The 20,563-nt window shown below is 40.8% G+C and overlaps 1 protein-coding gene across 2 annotated transcripts in view; it reads right to left on the reverse strand.

Moving 5' to 3' along the window:
* CLUAP1 (clusterin associated protein 1) overlaps positions 1-20,563 on the reverse strand; it is an 80,519-nt gene that overhangs the window by 23,594 nt on the left and 36,362 nt on the right. For both annotated transcript variants that reach the window (XM_067306208.1, XM_013939980.2), the window contains exon 9: positions 1,502-1,574. In XM_067306208.1, coding sequence (XP_067162309.1) covers positions 1,502-1,574 — 73 coding nt within the window. The remainder of the gene's footprint in view (positions 1-1,501; positions 1,575-20,563) is intronic.

Genomic DNA, 20,563 nt, shown 5'->3' on the forward strand with positions numbered 1-20,563 from the left:
GAAACCACGATCCTGGGGTTCTTATCACTAGAATAAATCCTAATTTTGACAATTAAATACTTGAATAATGATGTATTATGGTAATATTCTCTATGATAGTCTCTATCACTCATTAAAAGGCAAGATTCAAGTATTTCAGAGATGCAAAATCACCAAACAGTTTTTCAAGTGAAGGAAATCTTCACACTATCCTTCACGGTGCTAACTACTAATCATAAATGTTCTTCCCCTATTGAACTTACACCTACCCTGGCACCTGGCAGATAGCAGGCCATGGAATTTCTCATTCAAGAAAATCCTTGAAACAATTCCACATTCTTGTCATTGATATTAAACATCCTGTATGTTTCAGCTAAAACTTCTTCACTTTGCACTGCACTGCCATGAAGAGATGAGATTAAAGATGGGCAGAAAGGAGTGAGTTTTCTCTTTCACGAGCTTGCTCACAGAATATCTGCCAGCAAACTGAAACCATCATGCGTAACTTTAGCTTTCATGTACTTCCTCTGATCCTGAGAATTAATCCTCCTTCTATTTTTTTCTCCACCATATAAAAATGCACATATTACAATATTAAACTCATACAGTAATTAATGAGGAAGTTCTGCTGATGCTTAACTCAAAAGGAGCAAAATCTGGGTTGTGAGCTTTCTGCAAAATCTCCAGAGGTTATTATTCTCTTCTGATCCTCAGCTAGGATTCTAATTAATTAAAAGTTAGTTTAGAAAAAAAGAAAAAAAAACCCAAATTTTAATTGCTTTCACATTTTGTAGGTACCCCAAAATCAAGGAAATTCAAGCAGGCCAACATGGACCACTCTTTGAAGATCACTGAAATTAAAGAGCATTTCAAACTGAGGGTTTTTTTCATCTGTGAAAGTTATGACCTGGTACACATGTCACAAGGAATTAGCCTGTACACAAAACCAAACTCCAGGGCACACATGCAGCAGGCAAACTACTGAGAACAAGAGCTGTACTCCAGTTTTGCAAGGCACACAAACACATGTGTAACATGAGGCAGTCGAGCGGTCCCATACACCAGTGGGACTACTCACCTACACGCAAGCATTCTGCTGGATGAAATCTAACCAAATTTGTTAGCACACCGACCTTTCACAAGCAATTCCATTGTGCTGGGACAATGGCAGAGACCACAGCTAGTCCTTGCAGGCTTGAATAGCAAAATGAAGGCTAAATCTGCTCTCTGCAATTGCATAGTATGTTTAACGAGGGAGTGCTCTCACCCCTCAGCACTGCAGGTAAAATTCGCAAGGCGCAGGAGCATTTTATGGAGGTTAGGTTACCAATTTCACTGCTGTCCTTTTCGAGTCATTATCATTCCACTTTTTCCAATATAGTCTGTTGACTCTATCTTTCTGTTCCCACGTGGTTGACCCATCTCTGCTCAGCTTCAGGCTTTTAAGTGGATACTTATATATAGAGCAGCTGGTACTTAACAATCTTTCTGCTAGAACAAATAGTGAAGAAATGCAACTTACTTCCACTCTTAAGTAGGTTCTGCTCCTCTTCCTTCAGCCTGTTCTGCATTAGATGGAGTATGTTGGCTGCTTCCTGTAAGAGGTGAAAACAACTGAATCAGAAAAGCTGCCACATTGCCCAGTTGAGTGGCTATTTGGATGGTCCTGCAGCAGTTAAGGACACTCATAGGCAGAGTGAGAACGGAAAATTTCAGCATTGAAAATGTCTTAGGGGGAAAAAAAAAAAAAAAAAAAGGTCTTAATTGAAGTATGGGAGCTCCTACCTACTTTGCCCAAAAGGTCAGGATATAAAGAATATACCCAGAAAATCAACCACATATTCCCAGTGGCTGAAACCTCACTCATCACATTGAAAATGGGTTCACTTGTCTTCATTCCACAGAGAATTACTGCCATTACAGAATGAAGAAGACTTCCTGTGGAAAGCAGTCTTTGGTAGCCGTTTTCAACTCCTTTAAACCCCGGAAGTGGTTTGTGAAATGACTGTCCCCTCATAACACGTAAACTAAAACAGAACAAATTCACACATTTCCACACATGCAAACAAAACAGGAGGAAAAAGACCAATCATTAAGCATTAGAAGTACAGCCAAAATTGTATTTGGGTGTAAACACGAACCACTATAGCAACCCTGTGCAAGATGGTTTGTTGACTTCCTTCATTAAATGTAGCAGGTCTTTAGATAAAAATAGGCTGAGACACACTATTGTATGTTGTACTACTGTATGTACATATGTATATACATATGTGCATTGTATATACATATGTACATTGTATCAGTTATAATACAATTATGACACAAAGGGGGTTAAGAGCAAACAGAAGCAGGTAGGTAGAACAGTGGTTGCTGTAAGAGAAGCAAATCACAACAATTCTCAACCCATTCAAATGAATTCCAGTGAAAACAGAAAATGTTACAAAGATGCCTACAGAAACTTATAAAATCTAAGTCTGGCAGAGATAACCGAGTAAGATATGTGTCTCTTAGGCAGAAAAGGTGCAGAAATGGCAAGTATTACTTTATATTTAGGAGTCTGATGAAAAGCTCAGAGGGAAGAAGCCAAGCTGATGGTAGCAGGGGCAACGGCAGTTAAGACAGACAGACATTTCCATTCCACCACAACGGATTAGGAAGAAAACGTGCCTGCCTCTGTAAACAGTAATGGATGAGAGCAATTTTGGTCTTCTAGGATGCATGCCTTTGCAGAGCATCATGGACAAGGAGACTAAAGGTACTATTTGATTGCTAAGCAGCCCAAAGCAATTCTAGAAGGTGTTGCACTGATTTCATGAAGTCCTCCATCCAGCTGGGACTAAAATTTATCCAAGACATTAAGAGACTGAATTTTAGGAACTAGTGTTCACTATTCCAGGAGCAGCATCAGACAGGAAAATGTATTTTTTAATGACAGCAAGTTTAAATTAGGACAATTTTAATGGTGAAAAGCAGACTAGATGTGATAGAGTAGACGAGATACAAATGCATACAATAAGATTAAGACAGAACCTACAAAAGTAACCATATGGTAAAAAACTAATTGAAGGACTTAGCCACTAATTTGCTCAAAATACTCTTGATTTTTCATCTCTTCTACAATTCCAACCAAGCAAGACAAGTAGACAGGGACACTAAACTGTGGATTGAACTTAGATTTTTTCTGAGCCTTTGATTTGCTAGGCAGAACCACACACAACCAGCAAGATAACGAAGTAGTATACAATTAAAAATCATTTTAAAAAAGTTGCCCTGACAGGCCAACTATGGGTCAAATCTATATATTATCTGTGCATTTGTGGAAAGGAAACAAGGGCTCCAACTGGTGTACATGTGGGACAGAGGGAAAGAGATGAGAGGAGAATCCAAAAAGGGTTATGCTTTGGCAGAATCATAGGCAAGCTTTCCACGCTTTCAGATGGCTACATGTACCTTTATGCATAGAGCCGTGCACTAGCAGGGAAATAAAATCTCCTCCCACCAACCGCTAGGCAGGAGCAAATCACAAGTCCTACCCAGCGCACAGGGAAATTGCTAGGGACAGAGGCCTGGGGACTGGCTTGTGTGCTGCATCACTTCCAGTCTAACCGGCATAAACACTTGTCTTGGGAGTCGAAACTCGTGCTGAAAAAGCTTACAGAAAAGTTGCTTACAAGTAGTAAGGGGAGGTGATTCAAGTTCTGCATTTGTCAATTAGTATTTGAAATAAGTACTGAATAAGTCTTTTTTTTGTGTGTTGCTCGAGTTTGGTGGTTAGATTGAATTAGTGAAATGGTAAATTGTCACAATTTATGTCTAATCCTATATTTAGCAGAATTAAGCAAGGTCAGTAGTGACAGGGATAACAGGGATCAGCACCTGCATTAGTGCGTGGCACACATGCCGGCATCCAAATCATATCATATAACCTTATAACTTGTTTCCAAGTTGTTGTGTTTAACCAAACATATAGTTTTGAATGTAACCAAAGTGGGGTGACTGCAGGCAAAGTTTTTATCAAAACTTTGACCAGTTTGGGAGGCCAGTCACCTACACTGCCACCTCCGCCACCGACAAAAGCTGCCAGCACAGGCGTCTCAGGAAATTTCAACTGACCCAGCCGAAGACGTCCTGGAGGATGCTTGCGGAGGGGATTCCCACAACACCCTTCAGACAGCCACCGTCCATCCTGTCTAAGAGCTTTCTGATCAAGGTGCACCCCATTTTGAAGATCCTAATTAAGCTCACTTACCAACATATTGCTGCAGTTGTTCACATAACACACGCAATAATTAAAGAAGCACGAGCAAAGATCTTTGGATTTGCCTAAACTGTAGGAAAAAGAAACTGTAGAAATGGAAGCCAGAAGTTACCCAACCCAAAGACAAATATGCCCTCATATTGAGGGAACTGCTCATTGATAAGGCTAATTGTTTGGGTAATTATAGCAGTGGCTGCCCAGATCTCACACCATGACAGATGCAGAAGAACTCTTAGTTGGGGGAACTGCACCTGTTCCCCAAGACCAGGCAGACACAAAACCTGTACCTGCTGTCCTGGTGAGAAACAAAGGTCAGTGCCTCTCTCGTGCCCACACAAGGAATAAATTCTGATCCAAAATCTGCTTCAGACAACCCTGGAAAGTGTCTGCCACACAAAATCCTTCACTACGGCTCCACAGACTCTAGGAAGACTGATAATGTTTGCTTGGAGTCCTAGAAATAATACTGCAGAGGCAAAGTAGGCATGATGGCTTCCAGAGCTATAAAGCAGAAGGTCAAATGCAAAGTCATAATGAATATAAGATACTCGAACAGCAACTGGCAATAACAAACTACTGAAATCTCTGGAGTATTGGGATTCCATGCTTTCAAGTAACCAGTTTTCATTGCCTATGATTCAAGGTCTACAAACCCTTACTTACATATTCTAATTTTGCACAGTCCAAGGGGAGGAGCATGAATGCAAGGAAAGAATCTCAAGTTCAGCACAAACTTGACATACTAATATATTTCATATTCCTCTTCTCAAAGGTTTAGTTACTCCTACCTATTGAGCAGGAATCACTGCTTCCTTGTTCACAAAACATATTTATTTAAATTGAACTCACTGCACATCCTATACCAAAACTAAGCAGAGTTCCCCAGTTCCCAGAAGCTCCTGGTTGTTCTTCTACAGCACTCATGAGATCGATTGAGCCTGTGGTCCCAAATCACAATTCCCACAAGGAAGAATCCCTGCTCTTTGGCTTTCATCCTCATTACTGATTTTGTCCCCTAGGTACCGAAGATGTGACTGTGTATTCACAAAAGACTTTGCTGGGGAAAGCGGAACACACCAAAGAGGCTAGCATAGTTGTTAACCTCTGCCCAGCAATGATACAGCCTAGAGGAGAGGAAGGTTTGAAAGCGAAGCAGCATATGATATCTACTCACAGCGGTGGCTTTCTAGGCCTTGCCACTGAAGAGATCTGCCTTTCAGGATGCCTCTGTCCTTCAGTTCTCTTACGGAAACATAAAACATTTCAGTGAAACACCAAGCACTTCAGAAAGATGCACAGTTTTCACTTTGTTTTTATACACTAAGCAGCTCTGAAGTTTCTTTCATTACACACTTTTCCCCTTTTTTCTTAAATTTTTCTCGGGGAGTAATTGTGTGTTCCTCCACCACCACCTGTCTTCTGAGATGGAGGAGGACAGTTAAGCAAAACAAGGAGGTTGTGGTTTCTTCGAGTCTCAGCTGTTCCAAAGAAATTATAACACCGTTACCTTTCACAATTACCTTGCACAATACAGACAATGCCCAAAGGGAGAAAATGATCGAGTTCAATAGTTATCTAAGTAATACTGCAGTAGTTCGTAAGGGCGGTATGGGCAAGACACAAAATACTGGAACCTGGCGAACAAAACGGTGCATTTTAACAACACAGAGGATGAGACAGTGAGAAAAGGCTCACTGGGGATTGTCAGCATGGATGTAGGGAAAGGCCAGTAGACACAAAGAAATATTTCAGCTCATAATGAAAACATTCTGAGCAGAATCTCCTGTGTGTTTGTATAGGTATGTGTGAAACATTCAACTGAGTACTGGTGGATTTTCAAAATCACCAACAACTTGCTCTGATGGACTTCCATTCAGTGTGGGTCACCTGCATTTACAAAACTGCCTGGGAATATAGCAAAGATTCTGAGAAAAACCGAATGATTGCTTGCTGGGAGATGAAAAGGAGACTGCTGTTGCAGAGTGCTAAATAAAAGGCAATCATGTAGTAGCCATTCTACCTAGAAATTAAAACTGCTGGTGATGGATAAATATTCTGCAGAAAGAAGCTTCCAAAAGGAAAACAAACTAATTCAAGCTGAAGAACAAGGAAGGAAAAGAAAAAAAAAAAAAGTGGTGCATATTTTATTACAACTTATTTCTTCTTGATAACTTGTTTTCTTTCAGTACATTTTAAATATCCTGTTTAGGAAACTGTGCTTCTTCATCAATTCCTTCTGTAAGGAACAAATGACCAGTGAGGACAGAAGAGTGTGACCAAAGATTGAAAGAAAGGGAAGATGCAGGGATGCTGAGAACTATGAGGTACGGTAAGCAGGCCAGTGAAGGTCATCTGCCTCTTCAGGATCCATGCTGTTGACAATGACACAAATGACCTACACATAGCAGCAACATGTCCACACACCAACAAAGCCTTTTTAAAGGCTGATGAAAGTGGAAATGAATATGAGAAGCAAAATATTCACAGAATTGTAGCTACCAGTAAGTCAGTCATTCCTTTGTTCCCATTAGCACATGCCCTTTCCAAGATCTCACTCTACAACACCGGGTCCCAGCGCTTTCAGAGTTAGCCTCACAGTTGCTATTTTTCTCTCCTCACCTTTCCTCCCCAGTTGGTTCTTCCCAGTCAATCATAAGGTTTAAAGACAGTCAGTAAAAGTACAGAAACTGGCTTAAATAAGTCTTGCCCCAGCAAACATTTACAATATAGCCTCCTCACTACTATGCCCTTGGGACAAACGGGGCAAGTGAATAGGGAACGGAAGAATCAGCCATATGAACCTCAATCTCACTGGCTGTTGCAGCCTTCACATTGCATATGGCAAAGAAAATCTACAAGGAGGAAAAAAGGAAAAGACATTCCCCAAATATCCTAGGGACAAATTCATAAATCTGGAAAGCGTGTTTAAAACACACCTGCTCATGGGCCAGTGAAATAATAGGTACTGATATAACCACTGCCTAATACTGTAATTCCATGGACACATTAAGCCAGCTGAAGCTGGCAATTCAGTCAAAAAAGCAGTCTCACCCTCCCCAGTATCCTGGTCAACTGTTCTTTCCCTTATATCACCCTTTCTCCTGCTCTGGTGCAAGCATTTGTGCAGCTACACAATAGTGAAAACTAATCCATCACAACAAAACTAAGCCAGGCGAACTATCCAGTGCAGTTCAGCATGTGGCTGCACAAATTCTTGACTGGCACAGGGCAGGGAAGACAGTGCTGCAGTTGTGGCGAAAAAGTAGCAAGGGTAAGAAGAGGTGGTACTATCTCTTTCAGCTCCAGTGCTGGTTTGCGTGCTTAAAATACAGGGGAAGTGGAGTCGAAGAAAGTGGTTTGACCATACAGACGAGCCACTTCTCCCTCTTTCTCCTAGTCTCTTCCCTGTGCTTGGACTAGAAGCTCTGCCGACCTCATGGTGAGCCAGTTCCAAGAGCTACACTGGCAGAGCAACGTTCACTGGTGTTTCTTGTGTTGATTTTCTGCTGGTTTAGGTTCCTGAACGGCTCAATGCAGGGTCAAACAAATGCCACTGTCAGCCCAAGGGAACTGGGCAACCACGCTGTCCCTTCAGTTCAGCCGTGCTGCCAAACCACAGCCTCCAAAAGCTTACCATACACTGCAGAAAAAACCTGTTTCGAAAGACTGGCCTCAACTACGCTGATAAACCCTAGTTCTGGTGAAGTTAATGACAAAACTGCAATAATTTCATTGGTTAAGGAAAAAAAAACAAAAACATTTTTTTAAACAGCTGAGATGGTGGTAGCTTCAGATACTCCCCTTCTCCCTGCCACTTTCAATGACTGTAATCATGCTTCTATGTTTCTGGCCTGACTGGGTTTCCTTTCACCTTCACTGTAGACGCTATTCCTCATACTATAAATCATCTTAGCAGAAATTATTTATATCATGTGTGTGTATTTAATTTTCAGCTCAGCTTGTTTTTCCTCAAACAAGACCACGCTAATCAGAGATGCTTTTCAGCTGGCCACTTTTACGTGACCCAGTGCTTTTGAAATGTGACACGGGAGAAAAGCTAAGATGATGATGAATGTAACGGCACAGATGCTTTTTCAACCCATTAAGTAACGCGGTACAAAGGACTTGAACAGAATAGCACTGCACACAGGCCAACGGGCGCGCTTGCTTGCAGAGTGACAGCTCCATGCAACAACAGCCCTGGCCTCGCCCTCGCGAAGCGCCCATGAGGAACGGACTGAACGCCTCAGGAGGCACAAGAGCACGAGCCAATGCTTAAGCTCTCTGTTCAGTCTATCCAGTAAACAAACAAGACTGAAAGGCTGCAGGCAAAATGCCTCACGTATCTTACTCTAAAAGCTAACTCTAGCCAAATCAAGTGGCAGCATCAGCTGTGGAACCACAGTGTCGAGTTAACACAATTAACACAGTGCCAATTAACACAAAACCAGTGCCCGTGCGCCCCATCAGAACAAGGTCCCAGGCCTTTCAGGACACCAGAGAACCCAGATGTCCCGGGGCTGAAACCCCCGTTTCAGAGGCAGATCGATCTCCATCGAGATGGAACTTTACACCTTCTGCCTCGTAGAACATGCATTCTTTTGTAATGCACTGACAAAGTCTGCTCTCTAAAGAGTAGTCAAACAGATCATTTTTACAGTCTCAAAGCAGACAGTCTAGTGAAATGTGCAGCAATGCAGGAATTTGTGTTATCTAATCTATGACTTAGAATCATAGGGTCCAAGCTGAGGACCTTAGGAAGTCCCTAGTCCAACCTCCTGCTCCAAGCAGGATCAGCTACGGGATCAGACCGTATTGCTCAGTGCTTCAACCAGTTGGGTCTTAAAAATTTCTAAGGATAGAGACTGCACAACCTCACTGGGCAACCTGTTCTGATACCTGGCTGTCCTAAAGTGAAAGTTTCCTTATATCATTGCTAACAACTTGTCCAGGTCTTTACCATATAAGGGTTCTACTCACACTAGTTACTATTATGTTACCAGTTTTCCACAAAGGCACCTTATCTTGTGACATTTAAACAAACAGTCTCTGTATATTCAAAACTAATAGGAAATAAAAAAATCATTTTCTTGACCTACTAGGACAAACAAGGGCTTTTTAAACAAATAAATCTCATCTATGTTTACAGTCCACTTAGCCCTTTCCATGCCAACTTCAAGTTTGTCCAATTCAGCAAGAATTTTACCTGTCTTCCACAGAATTTTGAATGCACTATTTCAAGACAGATGTATGCTTTTCATAGAATAGAATTTGAATGAGAACAATACAGATATTCTCCTGTATCTCAATCTACTATAATTGGCAAAGCAGATGGCATTACATCTTGTATCTGACTGCAAAAGCCTTTGAAAAACAGGAATAAGACAACACATAGCTGCTTAGCAGAATGTTTTAACATAAACTAACCTATTTATCTACAGACGAGTAAAACCTCATCTGCAGGTTCCTAAGGCAGGGTGAGTGGGAGTCAGCTTTGAAAAATCTTTTTTTACACAAAGCTATATAAATGCATAGCCTGAGAAATGATTTTTTTATTTATCAGCTTTTTATTTAATTTATAGTATAATTTCTTGAAGAGGATGGTTATTAAAAAGCATGAAATTACAACTATGTGCAGTGATCTTTGTTAAAACAAAGAAAAACAACAAAGGAGGCCAATGTGCCAACATGTAGAATATCCTCCAGCAGTTGAAAACATTGTTTGACTTTGGGCAAGTGAACCATGACTTGAATAAGCCATACAATTTCTTGATTGCCAATTCTTTATGATATAAACTCATGCTGTTGAGCGTTGTTTTAAACAATAAAATCAAGTTGCTGAAATCATGATACTGAAGAAGACTCTCTACCCCTTTAGACTGCAAAGCACCAAATCTGAACAACAGGCTAAAAATAGGAAAAAAAAAGATGCAGTATTTGATCATTTAAAACATTTAAATACTAAGTTACACTCAAAATTTTATTGAGAAAGTTGTGGAGAAAATGCTGACAGGATTTTGAATAGAAAGAATCTGCGCCCTGGAGCCAGCTGGCTAGACAACATGGTCACCACTAAGAAGAAAGAAAAGAAAAAGAAATGGGAAAAACAGGAAGGTGATAAGTGTAAAAGAATGACAGGACAACAACTGAGATAGGAAACGTTGGCATCTGAACAAAGAAGTCAGCTTTTTTTCCTAAGCTATTTCTTCTGTTCATACCTGAAACGTCCTCCAAACCCCAGAAATCTCTCTAGACATCTCTATATATGTACACCTTTTCGTCTTAGTAAGGGAAAACGATGTTTCCTTCTGTTTTTTTCTGGTGATTTGCCAGAGAATATTGGTAATCCTGCTGCTCTGTAGTAAACTTAAAATGAACCGATTTGAAGATGGATTGAAATGCCTCCTCTTCACATTGCCTATTAATCTCAGCAGCTGTTTCTTGCTTTGTTATAGAACAAAGCAACTGAGATTAGCTCTTACTACGTGCACATAACGGGATTTTTTTTTCATAATAGAGTGTTGCCACTCATTCAGCAGGGGTGAGATATAAGGACTAGGAGAAATTGCGTGGTGCCTGAATAGAGAATGTGACAGTATTCTTAATAAGAGGAAGGCTGCTTAGGTGCAACAGAAAGGTAAGTGAGCACAGTATTAAGGCTGCACAGTTAAAGTACACGATAGCATGAGATGCCAACTTACCAGAGCTCCTCTTTAAGAACTGAAGACAATGCTTAGTATCTTGCTGAACTGCTTTTAATACCTGTCCCTATGCTCATGCCCATTTTTTTGCTTTGAACTGAAACCTGCGTAGCTATGGTTATGTTTGACTAAAAGCGACTGTAATGCTATAGGGTTTTTTCCTTCTTATTTTATTGAAGAACAAAGACTACAGGAGAGAGATGAAATCTGTCAGAAAGAGTGAAGTAGAAGACTCCTTGCCGACAGATTTGCTAACCAATGAGAGGGGCTTTAAACTAGGTTTGTCAGGGAATGATGATGAAGGCCTGAGGAGAAGCAGAAGCACTCGGAACAGTGAAAGGACAGGCTCCGGCACTTCCCCTGTGAAGGCAGCACAGGTGGGAGCCCATCTCTGGTGCTTATACACACACGCACATGGCATAGGAAGCAAATGAGAGGAATTAGAAGTTTATGCAGAGCTGCTGAACTTTGATCCCACGAGGATTACAGAAATATGGTGAGATAGTTCACATGACTGGAGTGGTGCAATAGATGGATATAGGCACTTTAGAAAGGACAAGCTGGAAGGTGAGGAGGAGGGGTTGCTCTCTGCAGAGAAGCAGCTTGAATGCACAGGACTTTGCCTTACAGTAGGGTATGAGTCCGTTGAGAGTTTACGGGTAAGGATCAGAGGACAAACTGCTAGCCTATAATACAACACAGCTCACACCGCAGAAACTAATGTTCACTTTAACGTTACACTTTCTTAAACTTTTAAATGCTTAAGTCATATTCTCAGCAGATCAGTAACTTAGTAAAAACCACAACAGGGACTTTCACTTTCCCATAAAAGCTACCAAAACTCAAAATTGAAAAACTTCTCTCAATATCACATGATATTGCACTCAGTAAATAGTATAGAACCACAATGAAACTGGTTTACAACTGCTTAGGGCAATAAAGTAGGTTCCTGGCATTCTGACATAAAGAAGAATTTTGCATCTGGAGGTCACTCTTCACAATTACTGAGGTGGCATCATCAGTCAAAGAAGTACTATTACTGTGATACAGCTGTCTGAGGAATACCAAAGCAGCTTCTCCCCTCTTTCCCTGCCCTGAATTAAATCAAGTACTGTGCGCTTTGGAGAATGTGGTCTCAAAGGAGCTACTGCTCTAAATACAGCTTCTTCTCCAAAACATACAAACAAACAAAAAAAACCCAAAACCAAACACACACATGATTCCCTGGATCCATCATCAAGGTTTATACCAATAAGTATTCAGCTTTTACATACGCTTAGGGATCTTTAGCATTTTAGCCTGAGGAGTATCTGAAAATCACTGCCATTTGCCTATTTTACTGTTTTAGAGAGGTCATCCTTACAGTGGACGGGCACACACTGAATGAACTGAAAATCATCATCCCCTGTTATAAAACCATCTGCCTCCTCTCTATTTTCATTATTCTCATCTTCTCCCTCACTTTCATGTCCCGAAGTAGTCATCTCCTCTTATCATTAATACTCATTTTAGAGTAATCATTTCCATTGAAACACATGTAAATCATACTTAAGAGTATTTTATAGACTTAAGTGATACTCAGCTGAAATTCACCAACTGTTATCATAACATTGTCACCACCCGTCATGGTGGAAAGGAGGAAAAATTCATTTCTGCTGTAGTGCCATTATTTTAAATGTGGTGCCATTATTTTAAATAACAATGATTCATTGCCATTCTTCAGAGAAATTCTTCTTCTTTCCCAACTAGCCATTACATCTATCTAGAATCAAATTCTTTTAAAAACCAGGAAAGCTTATGCTGCTTTATGATGCGACTTGGTCTTTTTAGCTTATTCTTTTCCCATCTTAAATCTTGATAGTCTCCTGCTTTTCTTCCTGTTGTGGTAGAAGTGTTCATTGACAGTACTGTAATAGTAGAAGTACTTCAATAAATGTGGGAGAAGACTATTATTCCTTAAAGTTGAGAGAATAATCCAAGGGAAGCATCAAATCTGATTTCATACTGAAAGAAGCTCTGCAGAAGCACAATGTCACTTCTCAAGAAAATATATAATAACCTAACTAAGCTTCATTCAGGATGTCATGAAAATTAGGGAAAATGCCTAAAAAAATTTTCTGATGTAAATGAAAACTACCATAGTAAAAGACTCCTGGGATTACTTTGTTCTGGGGAAAGTCTTCAAGGTAAATTGCTGTTACAGATCTGTGAGACCATGAAGCAAGGATCAGGCTACCCAGACGGGCCTTTGCACAGTGTCATGTGAGAAGCAGAAAGCAGAGACAGGAAAAGATGCAGTTTATGGCCTAAGATACCTATGCTGATGCTATCCTAACACGGCAGCTCTTGCATGAAACCAGCCAGTGAAGTGTTAAAAAACAAACAAACAAACAATCCCCCCCCCAAAATAACAAGATTAACACAGTCCACAGAACAAGTATTTTGAAATTACATTGGTTTTATGTTTCTCACATACAGACTTTTTCCTAAAGCAGCCACAGGATTATTTAGCAGCTCTGACTTCAGTATGTCCCACTCAAGCAGTGCAATAACCACTTGTTGCAGAACAGAAATTGGAGACGGAACTGAGCAGCATGCTTCATAATCAAAAGTCGAGAGACTGAGTCCTGAGACTTAAGACAGATCAGTTATTGGCCCTCTTTAATAAGCAGTCTGTGCATGAAGGCCTCATCTAGAAATGAATACCTTTCCTTTGGGAACTCAAAGAGAAGGGACTAAACAGAAAGAACATATTAGCTCAAGGGTACACATGCAAACTTTGTAGCAGTTGGTTGTTCCTGCACTATGGATTAGGTTTAATGACTTGCACTATAAATACAGATGCCATATTGATGCTTCATAAGAACCTAGTTAGCTTCTCTCTACAGCTCTCCCCTCTTACCCTCAAAAAGTAAGCAGATATTTATCCCAAGGGCAACTTTCTTGAACAACTTTCAATGCAATATAAAAACTTCTGCCCAGGTTACTCCACTTCTGTGCCTACACATTGCATGTTTTTCATCATTAAACAACCAAACGGTGGAACAGCCTGCCCAGAGAGGCTGCGCAATCTCTACCCTTGGAGGTTTTCAAGACCTTATTTAAAGCTTTGAGCAATGTGGTCCAATCCCACAGCTGACCCTGCTGCAAGCAAGAGGTTGGGCTAGAGACCTCATGATGTCCCCTCCAACCAGAATTCTTTGGTGATTCTATGATCAAGAAAGCTGCTCATGAAAGTTATTTAGCTATTCAGACTTGATTCTATTAAAAACAAACAAACAAATAAAACAAACACTCAAACACTCCCCTGCCCCTGCTGCACTGTGTTTATTTTGGGTTATATATTAGGATGAATAGCAATTCAAATTAAAAGAATTGGACATAAGCTACCTGAAGGCTCTTGAAAAGAATGGCAGTTCAGCTCTGTGCAACCCTATCTACGTCACTATGAGCTCTGACAGTTCTGGAGTCATTTCTGGCTCTGACAAGCTTGATGCTTCACATCCTGCTTTATTCTGTGACATTCTTGCCCTCTCTTTTGAAGCTCCAATGATTAGGATCCCTTCTCACATACACACACATGCAGCCTATTTTTTTTCCACTGCTTCTTGGACCAGCCAGTTTCCCCCACGCCCATGCAGCACTTTGTACAGTATGGGTCACTTCCTTTCAGATTGACATAAGTGTTCCCTTGACCACCTCTATTTGTTCAACAACAAGAAACAGGCACCATAAATATTGAGGAGTTTTCATAAAAAGACAGGTGACATTTATACCAAATGCTTCTGCTGAACTGTTTTTCCACCACTGTTCCCAGAGTGCACTTGGCCATGCCACTAGCCAGAACCACCTTGTTATTCACATAAATCGGGCCATCTTGAGAGTGAGGAGTTTTGCAGTGTCATGATTCACCAGAACAAGTACACGAATAAATGCCTTTTTCAGTTGGTTAAAGGTAGCATAAGGATCCTGCTTTCAGATAAGTAGCACATTTAGGCATAAATTGAGTTAGCAGGAACACCATTTTTCAAAATAAGCTTTTAAAAATTGGCATACCCAAGGAATTGCAAAGCCTTAAGCTGTAAGAGGTAGCACAGCACAGGATAGGAATAGGGCAAACAGGCACAGAATCACACAAAGGTTGAGGTTGGAAGGGACCTTTAGAGATCTTCTTGTCCAACCTCCCTGCTCAAACCTAGACCTAGGTCACCTAGACCAGGACCATGTCCAGTCAACTGTTGAACATCTCCACAGATGGAGACTCCGCAACCTCTCTGGGCAACCTGTTCCAGCGCTCAGTCACCCTCAGGGTAAAAAGGTTTCTTCCAAGATTCAGACTGAACTTCCTGTGTTTCAGGTTGTGCCCGTTGCCTCTCATCCTATCGTTGGGCACCACTGAAAAGAGTCTGGCCCCATCCTCTTTACACCCTCCCTTCAGATACTTCAGATACACATTGATAAAATTCCCCCCCAGCCTTCTCTTCTCCAGGCTGAACAGTCCCAGCCCTCTCAGCCTTTCCTCATATGAGAGTTGCTCTAGTCCCTTAATCATCTTAGGGACCCTTTGCAGACTTGCTGCAGTAGCTCTGTGTCTCTCTTGTACTGGTGAGCCCAGAACTGGACACAGTACTCCAGATGTGGCCTCACCAGGGCTGAGTAGAGGGGAAGGATCACCTCCCTTGATCTGTTGGCAATGCTCTTCCTAATGCAGCCATTGGCCTTCTTGGCCACAAGGGCACATTGCTGGCATGTTCAACTTCTTGTCCACCAGGACCCGCAAGTCCTTCTCTGCAAAGCTGCTTTCCACAGCAGGTCAACCCCCAACCTGCACTGGTGCATGGTGTTATTCTTCCCTAGGTGCAGGGCTCTGCACTACGCTTTATAAACTTCATGAGGTTCCTCTCTGCCCATTTCTCCAACTTGTTGAGGTCCCTCTGACTGGCAGCACAACTCTCTGGTGTAGCAGTCACTCCTCCCAGTTTTATATGATCAGCAAACTTGCTGAAGGTACACTCTGTCCCATCATCCAGGTCATTAATAAGTTGAACAGAGGCATCAACATAGAAACGAGAACTGCAACAGCCAAGACTCACAGAAGATTTGTAGGAGGGGACTGCATACCATAAAGTGACTATAACTTGACAATAAACTGCTAGGTGACTTCAGGGCTCTTCCTTACTCTTCCTGGGAAGCTCTCATTCCTAGTGCTTCATGATACTAGCTCACCTGGCAAGATCAGGAAGATTCTCTGAGGAAGAGAATGTTATGATACCATGGTGGCCAGAACAGTCTTGTGAGTATAGAAATAAGCTACAGGGCAAACTGAAGTTGGAACAAAAATCAAATATACTGATAAAACCAAATCAAATATACCGACAAAACTAATCATTTCCTGTGTCCCCTGTGTTGGTGGAGGGCAAATGAACCCCTAAAGCCTTCCCAAGCTTTTTTTGTTTCACTGTAAGTGAAGCATGCCCTCCTGTTATGAGTACTAAAAGGAGCAGTTACCTCAAGACTTTGCCGAAGCCACAAACCTGAGAATTGATGGAAAGCTTACATGCTTTGGTTTTCCCTTTTGGTTTTCCTTTCAGAATCAGTACGGTCCAGATTCAGTAAAGCTGGCTAGAGGCCTGAAGTCAAAGGACCCAAAAGGATGTAAGAAAGATTCCTGAGTCTAAGGGGCAGAACATTACAGGTAACACACCACCGAGCACACTGCTGAGGATTTACATGACCATCTACAATAGAGTACAGGGCAAGAGGATTGTGAAGAGAGAAACAGAAGACGAAAAGATCGGAAAGGAACTAGCACAGACTGCAGCAAGGGACTAGTTAAGATCACAAGCCTTTAAATCCTTCCACAGTGTCAAATGATAGAATCCAAACAGGACTAGGTGGTGGGGGGTGGAAACCAGCAACAGACTAACATTTTCTGCCCAGAGTTTTCCAATTAAAAATGCTTTTATGCTTTTATACAAGGTTCAAGTCAGCACTAACACTCAGGAATTCACTACTGCCTAAAATAATGTGACAGAGGAGGGACTTCATTCTGCAAATCAAATGTATTCATCATTAGATAATATGTAAATTTACCATAATGACAACTCCTCTCTTTACTTTTCCTATTCGTTTTTGCAGAAGATATGAATTATAATGACTCAATAACAGTTCATTGAGCATTCCCTTCATGCACTACATTTTTATTGTATTAGCTTACAAGCTATATTGGTTGGATGTGTGATATTTATTTGAATAATGTGCAATTTTGCAATGTAAACCTGAGGTCAGTTTGCACTGTCTGAAGAAATTATCACCAAATTAATATTGATTGGAAGTTAGTAGTCACAGCTGTGCCTTGCTCCCCACCATAAAGCAGTCACATCATTGCTCGAATCTAACATCAGAATTATGCTCTCCCTGTATCACAGGTAGCACAAACACTTAAGTGTTCCAAAGGGAGTTGGGAGTATTCGCTCCTTTCAAGTATACTGTTTATTATATTAAAGAGTAGTTCTTGGTGAACTTGATGGTTCCAGGAATTGATAATGGAATCTGTTGGCTTTCATCTTGAGATCAACTAGTCTGAATACAGCCCATGTTTGTTATAACAAAGTATCTCTTCTCCAGGTGGCTGAACACTTCAGTTTATTTCTTGTTTCTCACCAGTCAAGTCCCAAATTAAGAAGCAGCATGAGCATCCCTCTCTCTAACAGTCTTGCTGTTAGAGCCCTTGCACAGGAATTAGAGACCTGGGTTTAAGGATTTCTCCAGTCTGAGAACATCTGAGCCCCCAGTTCCTGCTTTCCAAGACAGTGGTCCAGATATCCGACTAGAAGACTAGGATAAAACTATTATATATCTCATTTTGATGAGTTAGAGAAGGAAAAGTAAGAAAGACTAGTAACGCAGACAAATCCCTCATTTGAAAGGGGATGGCAAGTTCTGTTTACAGCACTGTTTACATGCATTAGGTTATGATTCTTTAGTACAAAACGAATATGTAATCTCTGAGCAACCAACCTACAACAGCTACAAAAATTAGGCTTCTGTTTACTTATCTTCTTTTCTAAGTTCAATAATTCTGCATTCTTCTCTACAAAATCTGCCAGTTTAAGCAGTAGGGATACAGGAGTTTCATTTCAGTCTGCTCTACAGATTAAGAAACACAAGCTGTGGGTTCAAAATCCTTGTGCCTGAGGAGCAATTGGGATGTAGGATGCACTCACTTTAAAGACATCCTTGTTTCTTGTCAGAAGACAGCCACCACCAGGTATTTAAAGTGAATGCAACACTGCCACAGTGAGTTAGACCCTTCTTAACAGGCTGGCTATGACCAAGTCAGGTTTCTCCTCACCCCTCTCAGAGGTGCAACAAAGCTTGAGTAGGATAGAGGCATATAGCTCTCCAGGTCGACACATTTAAAAGAGGAGGCTTTCAGAGAATTTAGTGGCCTAAAATGGAGGTTCCCATTGGTTTCAGGCATTTCCAGGGACAATATTGTGCTTGAGATAAGCTTGTCCCAAGCTCCGTTGCCCCTCCTCTCCCTCTGTGTACTCCTTTCCTCCTCCACTTTTTTTTCCCTCCACATTTCTCCATTATGGGATTTGCGTGTCTCAGCCCACCAAGCTTGTCATACATGCACCCCAGACTAAATACAAAAATAGATGCAATCAACAATCAAGATGCCTATGCTTACTTTTAATTCTGATATTCAATATAATTTAGCTATGCTGGACCAAGAGTGTTCTCCTAGTACCCATAAAAATGTTACCGGTCATAATTCAAATGTACATTAGCTGGAAGTTTAAAAGACTGTAACCAAATGCTTTTCATATTAACCTTCTGTCCAGCTATTTTAACAAGGACACATTGCAATGGGAATTTCTAGATTTAATACTTCAAACAGGACAGCTGAATGCAGAAGATATAAAAAGCCACAGAACAAAGGAGTATCTTGGAGTGAAGCAGAACTCAGATATCCCTACTATGTATATATTCAAAATAAAGCATCTTCTCCAGGTATGGAGCTCTGATGAGAAAACAAGTTTAATGAAGAGAAGAGGTTACTTGGTGTGGAGGGTAGGAAGTGCGAACGGAAAGTCACAATATACTCTGTTTGTTTGGCTTTTCCTTGCTTAATCTTTTATCACGATGGCTTGCTTACAAATACTAGTACCAGGGTGATGAAAAGAAAAATATTTTAAGCAGTCTGAAGCCAAAGATAAGCACCAAGTAACTGTGTGTGTATTCTCCCTTGTGCGTCCACCACAACACTGGTACTCCTTAGTGGAGAATTCACAGTACCATCATAAAAGCAATTTTAAAAGGATGTTTGATGATATAGTATCTTAGTAGAAGGTAGCTGAAGGAGAAGAAAGTACTTCAGGGATGTTCTCTGAAAAGCAGAAGAATGAATAAGCACGTTCTGTCTAGAGAAAAGGCCAGCAAGTGGCAAAATATATTGCAGAGTTATTCTGGCATTACGCAAGCTAGTTTCAGAAACACCTTTTTGAACTGTATTAGTTTGTACTGTCCTTTAAAGTACAGACATTCATTATAGTCCACGGAAAAATTCAGCCTCCAAGTCTGAAAAGCCCTGAAACTTTGATTTTTAGGGTAGACAAAGTTCTAATAGCTTTAACATCTAAACATCAGAAAATTTCATTTTAAAAACAGAATAAAAATTAATGAAATGTACTTTTCTACTACGTAAAAATAGACAGTAGGAACAAATCTTTGAGGAGAACTGGCACATACAAACCCCTGCTAGCACACAAACGCAAAGGCACGGACCCCATGAACAGCACAAGAGAACAGCAACAGAATAAAAGAGGTGACTGAAAATGGAAAAAAGGCTACGGAAACTGCAAAGGCAAAATATGCTCATTTAAACTCCTTTGATCCAATAGGTGCATGTCAGTCTGTCAACAAATATGAAAAAGCTTACTCAAAGGAAGAGTTATGTGGGGACTTCTGACATGTCCATGAATCAGAGTTGATAACAGATGCATAATTTCATATTTTTCATACATTTCAAAGGGCTTTCACAGCAAACAGGCAGCTACTTTGCAGGTAGCAGTTTCGCCATCAGTTAACTATTCAGTTCTTGCAGTACATTCAGTTCAGACTCAACGCCACGCTTTTAAGTTCTTTTTAACACCCAGGGATGTTTCTCAGTCCAGCGCCTAGCAGGAAACCACTGTCAATTGCTTTCCAAATGTTACTCAGTGTTTTTACAAACAGTATGTAGCAAAAGGAACAGGAAACTCAAGACCACCACAAAACAGGCTACAGAGCCCCTCTCTCTATACAACTATATACCTATGAAATGAAAGAACAACCCCTCCCCCCCCCCCAAAAAAAAAAACCACAAAAAAACCACAAAACCAACTCAAACAACCAGTAGTGTGGTTTGGAAAGGCTGGAGTGCTTCATCTGCTCAAAGTCACTTAATTAAAATTGTGTACTTGCGTACAATCTTTAAATCACTTTTCTAATTAGGAAATGCACTCTGGCCAATGTCATTAGCTGTGCAACGTCAGCATGGTACCAAAACAGCTTTGAGTGCAAGTGCACTAGAGATTAGTCTCATTATTCTGCAATAGTATCCTAATCAGAGGAAAAA

The sequence above is a fragment of the Apteryx mantelli genome, chromosome 16, assembly GCF_036417845.1.
Source record: "Apteryx mantelli isolate bAptMan1 chromosome 16, bAptMan1.hap1, whole genome shotgun sequence".
Taxonomy (NCBI): domain Eukaryota; kingdom Metazoa; phylum Chordata; class Aves; order Apterygiformes; family Apterygidae; genus Apteryx; species Apteryx mantelli.